The 12,304-nt window shown below is 33.4% G+C and overlaps 1 protein-coding gene across 1 annotated transcript in view; it reads right to left on the minus strand.

Moving 5' to 3' along the window:
* LOC106471445 (bcl-2-related ovarian killer protein homolog B-like) overlaps positions 1–4,938 on the minus strand; it is a 19,454-nt gene extending 14,516 nt beyond the window's left edge. The window contains exon 1 of the mRNA XM_013932047.2: positions 4,053–4,938. Coding sequence (XP_013787501.1) covers positions 4,053–4,748 — 696 coding nt within the window. The 5' untranslated portion in view covers positions 4,749–4,938. The remainder of the gene's footprint in view (positions 1–4,052) is intronic.
* Positions 4,939–12,304: the final 7,366 nt, after the last annotated feature.

Consider the following 12,304-nt stretch of genomic DNA (forward strand, 5'->3'; position numbering starts at 1 on the left):
CGTGGTGGGCAGAGCACAGATAGCCCACTGTGTAGCTTTGTACTTAATTACAAACAAACTTCCCTTCAGTGTATCAGTTCAAAATTATGGGTAGATTTGCGCAGATAGTTAGCCCTTTTCTACAGTTTTGCGTAAACATTTTGAAACAAACTAATCAAAAACCAAACACAGAACGTTTAGCTAGACTTTCGCACTTGAAAAACTATTAGGGATTTTGGAATTACCTCTACACCTTAATCATGATTGAAGTTAACTTGATTTTCCTTAAATGATCCTGAATAATGTCTGTGCTTTATAAAAACAAGAGGGAATCCTCAATAGCCGCCGCAGTTGAAATTCTTTTAGGCAGGATTACAGTAAATTAATCTACAAGACTTTTTTTTCCTTTATTTTATTAGCTATATATATATATATCTTGAGCCAGCAATATCAAAGCGTGGGGTGCGCGTATACTCGATTCGATTTTATTATCATCAGGATCTCTACCAGCCTACCTTCAAATTGAAATTATTTTAGGAGTTAATTAATCTATGAAACCTTGGGAATGGTCAAATACATCAACCTCCTGTCTCCAAAACTGTAATTAGATCTCAAATCGGGCAAGAGATGACGGATCTATAAGCGAAAAGTTTGTACTTGAAAAAAATAAAACCATCAACAACGAAAACAAACTCAGAGCCGTTCTATGAGCTGCTAAGTCGCGGCTAATAAACAGAAACATAGAGTCAGCTGTACGTTAATATCTCTCTTGGGGACACTTTTGACTTGCTTTTTTTCATCATGAGAAACTGTGAAGTTTATTACTCTTGGACCGAAATGTTTTAACTTGCAACTAGTACTAAGTAAACTTTCATTATACAGAGAAACAACATACCAGATGGATAACAGTAGCGAAAAGGAAGAGTTTTAATAATTTTTTGGAGTATGTATACAGTGTAAGTTAACAGTTTGGATATATGTATACAGTGTAAATTAACAGTTTGGATATATGTATACAGTGTAAATTAACAGTTTGGATATATGTATACAGTGTAAATTAACAGTTTGGATATATGTATACAGTGTAAATTAACAGTTTGGATATACGTATACAGTGTAAGTTAACAGTTTGGATATATGTATACAGTGTAAATTAACAGTTTGGATATATGTATACAGTGTAAATTAACAGTTTGGATATATGTATACAGTGTAAATTAACAGTTTGGATATACGTATACAGTGTAAATTAACAGTTTGGATATACGTATACAATGTAAATTAACAGTTTGGATATTTGTATACAGTGTAAATTAACAGTTTTGGTATATGTATACAGTGTAAATTAACAGTTTGGATATATGTATATAGTATATAATAAAAGTTTGGATATATGTATACAGTGTAAATTAACAGTTTGGATATATGTATACAGTGTAAATTAACAGTTTTGGTATATGTATACAGTGTAAATTAACAGTTTGGATATATGTATATAGTATATAATAAAAGTTTGGATATATGTATACAGTGTATACTAAAAGTTTAGATATATGTATACAGTGTATACTAAAAGTTTGGATATATGTATACAGTATATATTAACAGTCTGGATATATGTATCCAGTGTATTTTAACAGTTTGGATATATGTATAGAGTTTATATTAACAATTTGAATATATGTACACAGTATATTTTAACAGTTTGGATATATGTATATAGTATATAATAAAATTTTGGATATATGTATACAGTGTATACTAAAAGTTTGGATATATGTATACAGTATATATTAAAAGTTTGGATATATGTATACAACGGACATTAAAAGTTTGGATATATATATATGTACAACGTATCTTAAAAGTTTGGATAAATGTATAAGTATATATTAAAAGTTTGGATATATGTATACAGTATATATTAAAAGTTTGGATATATCTATACAACGTATTTTAAAACTTTTGATTATGTATATATTTGAGCGATATTATTCTGTGTGATTTGGTGTTAAAATGCTTCCCCTCCTCACCGCTTTCCATTATCTGTTTTACAGATCCTAACCTTACATATCAAGAATGATACTTCTCGATACAAAGCTCATTAATAATTATAAAATAAAATTGCCCTGCATATCAATATAACATCTAACATCATTCGTTACAGATTTGAAATTGGAGGCGTGTAATAGGCTAATTAAGAGAGATTTGACACAAAATATCCATAATTAAACATGGTTTTCATCATACTCGTTTAACCTAATTACCTTACTTCCTTCGCCAGATTAGGCATTTTACATCACACCATTTAATACCCACTCTACCTTTGGATAAGAATACTGCCGTCGACTGTATTTGTCTATGGATATTTGCTATTGTTTTTATTTCAGAATAATTAAATTACAAATATTATATCGCTTGCTTATTTTCATAAGCGAGAATAATGAACATAAGTTGTGGATATTAATACGCATGAACAAGGATTACATTTATAAGCCACCAATGTATCTCACACAGTGATTGTTAGACTATTTCAGACACAAATGTCTTTCAGAAGAGAAAAGAAAATATTCCACTACATTTTTAGGAAAATAAATTAAATGAAACCCTACAACACATACCAATTTCTGCAAGTTACAAGTCTTACTTAATATAGCATTATATATTCATGTTATTGAAAGATATTTATAAAGAACAGGACAAAATCTTGGTTAATTATAATCGTGATGGGACCTTAAAAATTACTAAGCCTTTAGAAACCGAAACTTATTTCTTGTTAAGCGCAAAGTTACACAACGGGTTATCAGTGCTCTGTCCACAGCGGGTATCTAAATCTGATTTTTAGCGTTCTAAGCTTTCAGACTTACCGCTGAGTACCGTGGGGCGGAAGATATTTCAGTTTATCGAAGTTACTCCTTGTCCTACAGAAAACTAAGATAAATGTGGCTGATAGAAATCTAACTTAATGCAATTAAATGCCAAAATCAAAAACTTTTTCAATCGAATTAATATTATATGCTCTTTTAACTTCCGACTAGTTAATAAACTAATCTTTATTAAGGTAGAAGATATAAAATTTAACAGCGAATATTTTACAAAGGTCTGTGATTTTCATTCACTGAGTAATTAAAAAAAAAAAATCCGGAGACTTTACAGCGAAACGTTATCAAGATAACGAGTAAGTGTTTAGTAAGAAACTGATCACTCCAATTTATACCTGCTGACCAGAGGGAGGGCAACCAATCAGAAACACCCATCACATACACGACTGCCTTTAACAGAATAGCAGGATGATTGTTAGGTAAAGACTCACAATTGAAAGTGCAGAGCGTGTTAAACAACAAGTCGAAGCTCGAACCTTGAACTTAAAGATTCACAGCCTGCCACACTAACCACTATTTTACGCTCAGCCTGCTAATAAAAGAAACTGAGAGCTTGTACGCATATTGAGACGAAAGCACAAAATAGATTTGTTTGTTTGTTTGTTTTTGAATTTCGCGCAAAGCTACACGATGGCTATCTGCGCTAGCCGTCCCTAATTTAGCAGTGTAAGATTAGAGGGAAAGCAGCTCGTCATCACCACCCACCGCCAACTCTTGAGCTACTCTTTTACCAACCGTGGGATTGACCGTCACTTTATAACGCCCCCACGGCTGAAAGGGCGAACATGTTTGGTGTGACGGGGATTCGAACCCGCGACCCTCAGATTGCGAGCCGAGTGCCCTAACCACCTGGCCATGCCGGGCCCTTTTACTTAGTGAAAACGTTTTTGTACATTAATGCTTCAGAATGTATAAAACTTTAATGGTTAGGATCGCGCTGGAACAAAAGAGTCAGAAAGGCACACGCACACAAAATTAACAGTTGAAAATTAAAAATGAATATCAACTATAAGATTTTACTAGAACATACACAAAAATTGTAAGACAACTAAAATCGACTTACAACGAAAGACTATTTCATAGAAACACTAAAAAACAAAGTAGATGATACAGTAGAAGAACGATTGAGGCGTATCTAAATGCTTTAGTTAGACCTAATGTTTGTGTGTGGTAATGTAAATTATTACTCACCCAACCACCTTGCTGAACAATCCAGGCTGCTACGTCTCCTTTTATCACAGAACCCATTCCTTGAACCAGATTTAACACGTATTCAGGATGTCCAAGTCGGACACAGTCAAAAGCTAGTCCACCGGCCACGCAGTACAGAGCGATGATTCGGCCCCAAGAAATGTCTTGTCGCAAGACTTCGTCAGCTACAGTCCGAAATAGATGCAACACAGCTGCTTCAGAAGTTAGCGACTGAATTCCCACACCGTCCACGACACTGTGAAAGAGACGAGGATTTTGTCTCTCTAAGAGGCCTGCCATGTGGCGAAGGTGTTCTCCCACCTCTGTTAGGACAGGGTCGTTGGAGATCTTACTGAGGCTTCTCAGGCGTTGTAGTCCGAGTTTCTTGTGCACAGGTCCGCACGAGCGTAGTTTCGAACGAAGATAGCGGCTACAAAGACTCTGGGCTTGACTAACAACTTCGTCCTGAGAAATTGCCGCTCGCCAGCCGATGGATGGAAACAGCTTGTGAGTCACACGGCTGAACCTGCGGCGTCGCAATCCTGCCAGCTGAGTTTCACGTGCATTTGCTATCGCAGCTGCATAACCAGATAGTGAAGGTCGAGGAAATACTGCTTGTAAGCTTAATTTTCTTAGTCTATTGTTGTGGTCATTCCGCCCTGGCAATCCATTAGTTGTTACAGTAGTTACTGCCATCTCTATGTTGTGTTATATCGAGAAATAACGTTATTGGTTCATGAATCTCAAGCGTTATCTTCCAATCATACTGGAGAGCATGGATGAGCCCGTGTTACGATGTATCATGGCTGTTTGTAAATGCAAACATCCGGCAGGGATCGTTGTTGGAATTCAGCTGAAGCGTCAAGTGATGGTGAACGACTTGCTTAACAACAGTTTAGTAGATTGCCAACAGATGGCGGGCCAGGTAGTCGTCATAAAAATGAAAGCCACCAATCAGTTTTGAATTTAGATTTTTCAACCAACCCAAGTTTGTTTCTTGAAGGTCAAAAATTTCCTGCAATATAGAGCAATGAACACAGAATATCCCCGTTAAAAGAAATCAGAATATTTTACAAACAGATCTAAAAAATTGCAATAAGGTAAACTAAATGCTGAATACTGGATGTCGCTAAGCAACATTATTTAACAATACATGTTGACAATAAACAAGACGGAAATGTATTTCACAAGCATACAGTTAATTCTAATTCTAGAAAATTGCTAGTTTTTTTGTGAAATAATATATATTATGTTATGTTAAATGGCCAAATAAGCTAATTAACAAATACAACTTTGAAAAAGAACAAAATAACCTTGACAAGTTTTATACGGTGAACTTTTATAGATTTTGTTAGGCGTAAATTGGGTTCACTTATTTACTTAGTTAAAAAAGCAGGATATTTTTGGGTTCACTTATTTACTTAGTTAAAAAAGCAGGATATATTTGGGTTCACTTATTTACTTAGTTAAAAAAGCAGGATATATTTGCATTTTATACGCTATTCTGTTGGTTTTCTATCGTTTTCGGAAGAAAAATAGTTTGTTTAAACACTGTTATAATAAATCAGATTCGGAACATTTTTTTTAAAATGTTTATTTTAAATTAGTTTTATATGTTAGTGATAAAGCAGTCATAAGTGACTTTATGAACATTTTGATAAGGTATTATCAAAAGAATGTTCAGGACGCGAACACAATTGACTTGTATTTAAAAATATAATTCCATGTTTTTTGGTTCATCTGCGATCAATGCCAACTGAACTTTGAATCGCTTATGGCTGACTATGTACCTATCTATGAATTTACAGATACAATAGTAGAGCTGAACTAGAATATAAAGAAAACTCTTCACTATTTATCCATTTGGACTAATTGATAGCGTTAAAAGAGAGGGTAGTGTTTCTCAAAATTGTAAATTTCTACCTAATCCTTATTTTTACCAGCCGATTACGTATCATCCTCGTAGTAACGTTAAAAAATAGAACTAATAGGACAAAGACACCATTAACCTTAATAGAGAAATTACTTCTAATACATTAAAAGAAACGCCTTCGTTCGATTTATGTTGGATTACGAGACCTTGCAGTGAAAAAAATTACGTTTATGCAAAAAACAATTTGAACTTAAACTCCAGAGAAGTTGATAATCAATTTAAATGAGACTATAACGTGCTACTTATCTACAGTATTTCCAAATAAACGCGAAACATCAAACAAATATTTCGTTGTTTCTTTCATAGACAAAAACATAGAATTTACTAATAATTGAATAGAGTTGTTTATACATTTGTTTAACTACAAGTAAAAGCTTGGAATGAACTATTCTTTCATTGGAGGTGTGTCTGTGAGCCAGACTAGTTTCGAAGAATTCCACTCCTCATCAGTGACCCTGGACACTACCACCAATGAAATATCAGACCAGACCAAGCGGGTTTACAAAGTTAGAAACTGGGTTTCGATACCCGTGGTGGACAGAGCACAGATAGTCCATTGTGTAGCTTTGTGCTCAACTACAAACAAACTGTTTTTAGTTTACTGGGAATGAAGCAAACTTTAAAACGTTAATACCTCTCATTGTAGATATTTTATAGTTAAGATACATTTTGCAGTCCCTAGTAGAGTTTTATATGCTTCAAGGTGTATAGATGGATTTCATGGTTTTGCTTCTTTGTTTCACCCCGACACACATTTATTTCTGTGAAGTTGCTTAACTTCCAAGCTAGACGTTTTACTCAGGTTTTCACTTTCCTGTGTGGTGAACTGTAACTGGAAAATACATCAGTTCACATTAGGGCAACAAGCCCGTACAATGTCTAAGAACTATAGTTTCGACTGAAAGTTACGTACTTCCTGCTTGAAGCACTTCCTGGTGAGAGAGATTTCAAAATAGAAGCTAGTGATAGCTTCCTATAGTACATGTACCTGTTTTTACTGAACAGTTTCGGTTTATCAGTAAACCTATACAGTTCTTCATTGACAAAAGAACTTTCTGTTGTTGCTGCTTTAAATACCTAAATAATATCTCAAATGTTGCTGTTATAGGTGAAATCTGTTTATATCGCAATATCTTAAAGTTTTGTTATGTATAATAGATTTGAACGTAAATATGTTTCATATGCATGATACATATATAATGTATGAACAACTTTGAATGGCTTTGATATAGCATTGCAAAACTACTGTGGCTCGTTAACTGATGCAACGTTTTGTACTCAACTACTTTTGTTGCATTTTGAGACATTGTTTTGTGTGGCGCTACCTTCATTAAAAAAAAAACGAACTTTTCGACACAGGTGTAGATATATTTAAAAAAATACTTGTATCTGACGTACGCTGGTTCTTCTAGTGTATTCTGAAAGATATATGCTTTAGTAATCTATTGATATTGTTTATTCTTGTTTTTCAGTGCACTTATTACGAATATTATGAAAATATTTCCCTTCCTGAATTATAGTGTATAGATTAAACACAATTTGTTAATTTGAAAAGCATCTACTGATAACTTTACGGTGCAAGTTGACTGAACTTTAGGTTCTACACAGTGTAATATTCAGTATCACTAAAGCTAAATGAAAACCGAGATACCAGAAGATCAGAGGATTTTACTAATTTGTGAGTATCTTATTAAAGTTAACCTATCTTCCACCAAGCGCAACAAAATCAATAGAATGACAACACTGTGTATTCTCATAGAAAAGCCAAGCTAACAACCCCGAGTAGGTCATTTTCCAAGAGACTGCAACCAGATAATACCATGATAGCACATTGAGAAACTGATTCAAAGTGGTCAAGAATGAGATTCTAAAATAAATTACGTGTCTAAGTAGTCATGAACTTAAATGTTTTAAAATTAAAGTTATGGAAGGGTAGATTTCAATATCTCAAGATATTATGAGAATGCAACCAATATGAAAATGTGAAACAAGTGAAATAAAAGCAAGAGTTTTGTGTTTGCAATTTAAGTTGATTGCAAGTATTTGCAATAATGAATTTATTTCTTCGTACATATTAATGAATATAATTCTTAATATATTAATTAAATATGAAAAAGTTATTGAGCCTTCTGACAACCACTCTGGGTACGTGATTGCGTGATCGAGCTATTAAAAATACAATTATTGATTATAATTTTGGCGAAAACCTATAACACTTTGTCCTAAAACTTTGAAAACAAAGATACAATGAAATATATAAAATTGATCTGTGATATTAAAATACCTTACTTTAAAAAAATAAATCCTAGAATATTGAATACAATTAAGAATGATTATGAACAAGAAACAGTTTTTTCTTTCTTGGGGCCAACTATATTACATTAGGACCGATAAATGTTTTTGGGATGTAGGCAACTAAACGCTAATTCTATAGCTAAGGCCCCATTAATTATAAAGCATTGCCTTCATTGTTCATAGAGCTTCATATAACCAGACTGGTAAAAATGTAGGTGTGGTTTGCATTCTAAATTACATATAGTTGCCTAGAAGTGTTATCCATGCAGACCATTCTTGAGAGAGAGAGGACCGAAGAGATGAAATCACAGGGTGCTAGGTCAGGACAATGTACGTGAAATGACTATCCATCAAAGTTTCTCAGTTGTAATTGTTACACGACTAAAAATATGGGATCTAGTATTATCATTTTGCATGAGAACATTTCCTAATATCAGACAGATTGTTCTATTAACAGGATAATCTGCTAGGATTTTCATGTAACTAGTTTATGGATAAGAACCACATTTATTTCTGAACACATCTCGTTTAACAGAAGACATTAAATTAACACATTTTCGAGGTCTGTCGTATTAGATTTTCTTCGCCCTCTTTCTTAATAGAAGTCACTATGTAGATACTGGAAGATTTGACTTCAAAACAGGGCGTGCAGTTTCTTTAGGAACACATTAGTTCTTCAGTCCTAAGGTCTAATAAGACGGAAAACATACTAACCAATTTCTTTTTCCGTTGAACTTTGAACGATTTTGTGAAACTTTTCCACATGTGGCTCTAAATCCGGGACTTTAATGAAGGTTGAGTACTGCAAACCTGCTCTTTCAGTGCCGATTTTAATGGATGGGATACGATCCATAAGCCACTCCTCATTGCTATGAATGCAAGGCATCTGTCTTCGTAAAGTCTTGAGCTGTGAAGATTAAATATTAAATATTTCATTAATTTTGAAGGAATTATATTTCACATCTTTAAAGTACAGTGTCAAGTAGCTCAGTTCGTTTGAACCAAATTGCAGAAAGAAAGGCGTCATAAAGTATTTTCCTTTATATGTCTGTGTCGTGGTTATCGTCTAACGATGTATACATCATATAGTGTGTGTGATGTTACACCACATTAAGGCTGACGATAATTAACTAGACTCATTCAGTTTTCCAGTAGGAAAAAATGTAATGGAATTTTGAACGTACAAGGGCTAGAAAAGAAAGACCTCTAAACAAATATTATCAGACTTATTGTGATGTAATATTACACAAACTATTGATCTATAAACAACACTTCGCCAGCACTTCTGGTTTTGATTTGGTAGATTAGGCTTAAATATAATTTTATTAAGCTAGATACACAGAAAAATAGATAGACAAGTTAAGATGCTAAACAACGACTATACATGCAAAACGAATACTCCCAAGGATCGATTGGTTTCACTTAGACACAAGGCACTGTGAATAGGTCAACTGCTTAATGACACCTTGTGTACATCCTTTGTATTTAAACAATATTGAAATGCAAAGTAGCACTTCCTTGCTGTCTTTTATCATGCACAGTTTGTACTCAAAGGTATTATATACCAGATTGATAAACAGCCAACTTCTTACTTTATATACATATAACAGTTTATCAACTAAGACGCGTGTGTTTCATCCCTTGGGTTTAAATGTAAAGTTCAAGTTCATTTTTCCGAGATAATTGTGTGAATTGGCAGCATGATTCCGGAGGACGATTAGAGAAGAGGCGAGGAGAACATCACTGTTACTCCTGATTGTTAGTTGTAAGCAGGGTCCCGTATGTTTAGAAAAAAAATTAGAAATTGGCAGTTTATTTATTTCTGTTACAGAACATTGACAGATACACAGCATTGTGTGCCAGCTATACTCAAAACAACTTAAGACCTCTGTTTATTATGTTAGCAAAAGATCTGAACTTAGAATAAGTTGCACTAGAGGTATTATCAGGCTCTAAGTTCTGGCTTAGGTTTTGCAGGAAGCTGTATTTGTCCTCTATCACTTTAAAATATTTGACAAAATGTGCACAAAAATTGATATTTTGTCCTTGGATGTTGGAGTAGTTGGTCATAATTCAGTTATAGTTTTATAAAATTATCTTAACTCAACAATTGTTTTATTGGAAGTATTGGTTTAGCCTTTTTTTTTTGGTTAAAGTTGAAAATCTTTTTTCAGAAATTCGGATAATAAAGCCAACCCCATGTCAGAAAATTAGTAATTCTGAATAGTAATTTTTTACTGGTAAAACCTAATGCAACTAAAAGTGCGAAGAAGCAAATTATTAAAATCATTTCTGATAATAACAACATATTTATGCATGAAAATCAAATATTACAAATGGTTCGATATTTTGTATTTATCTAATAATGCGCTGAATATGAAGTATTACAATATTCGTAGCAAGCGGGTCCAGAAAGAGTATCAATAATAATATTTTGGAATCAATCTAGAACCTGGAATCAGTGATCTCCGATCATTAGTTTCATCTCTGTCAGAATAATAATTTTTATTCTTTGCTTATTTCTTTCATGTAGTGTGAACCCTAATTTTTCTAAAACTTACTATTTATTTAAGATAATTTTCCATATCTTTATTTTCTTCTTTTTAACCATTTCTAAAGCAAAATACATAACGCATAATTTTTTTACATAACGCTCTCGTCGCCGGCCACATTGTACCGGATGACCTTCATGACGTCACTCAACTCCCTTTATATATCACTCATTCGATTAGACTACCATTTGGAGGATTGCTAATCTTCGAGCACCCCTGATTATTAATTATTTCTTCTGAAATAATTCAGTTCAAATCAAAATAACTGCCAGAAATAAGAGAGACAACCATTCCTATAATGGGGTGAAGAGAAACAGAAGTTTCTGACCGCCCCTGGTTATATTTCATTCCCCCTACCATGCCAAACGTAACGAGACTACCATTCCTAGTTTGACCCTGAAGAAGAAAGGTCCACTTTTCGAAAGCGCTCGGGTTATAGGGTTTTATTATTTTGTAAGTGTTGTTACCATACAAGAGCAATTTTTAGAATAGCCGAACTAAAAATTACTAAACTTAGTTATTTTACCACTTGCTGTGATGATTCAAAGATGATAAATTATTTAGTTAAATGTAACCGCTGTCATGAAGTTCGGTTCAAATGAAAAGAATATCAGGATTACTATATATATAATTTAATTTGAAAGTACAGTCAACGGCGCCATCTATTCTGAGAAACATTTGAAAACGTTCAATTATTAATCTTATGAATTACATTTTTACTTTCTTTCTCAAATTAAATTATTGTGAAAGTAAGCGCTATATAGGTGGAAACAATCATTCTGAAAATTTTAATTTTGGATATTTCTGAGTCGTGGTGTTGCTTTAGACACTACTCAACTGTGGTTTGTGACACACGAGAGTGTCGTTGAAGATCACTTCCATGGTATGATATTACATTGTCTTAAAAAATACAAGAGATTCTTATCTCATTAATAGATCCCCAATATATTCTATCCATTATATTCAATTTTAGCCATAGCCCTAAAAGTCGGAAAGTGAAATTACCACAATTATTTTCTAGCTATTGTTTCTGTATGCAAAATCAGTAAATTAAGGTTAAAAGATGCTCGTTAGAAATGGTCTTTTTGTGGTAATGTTGACTAACTACCCTCCATCCAATCTATCGTTTTAAAATTAGGAACAGCTAGTGCAGGTAGCTCTCCATTAGGTTCGCGAAAAATTCAGCAAATAATGGAGTTATCCGTGCTGTACCCACCACGAGGATCGAACCTTTCATTTTTGTGTTATAAGTCACCCAGCTTACTGATTAACCACCACTGAGCTGTAAGAAGCAGCCCAACCGTGTGAATAATATATGTTTGATAAGTAAATAGAACTAATAATTTACTTTTTTGTTACAAATATTTGCCGTTTGACTCAAACCAGCAAGTATTTCAAGAAATAAAAAATAAACTGCAACACAATTAGTTAAACCACACCAACACACACTTATATATATATATATATATATA

This window comes from Limulus polyphemus, unplaced genomic scaffold (assembly GCF_000517525.1).
Source record: "Limulus polyphemus unplaced genomic scaffold, Limulus_polyphemus-2.1.2 Scaffold4629, whole genome shotgun sequence".
Classification (NCBI taxonomy): domain Eukaryota; kingdom Metazoa; phylum Arthropoda; class Merostomata; order Xiphosura; family Limulidae; genus Limulus; species Limulus polyphemus.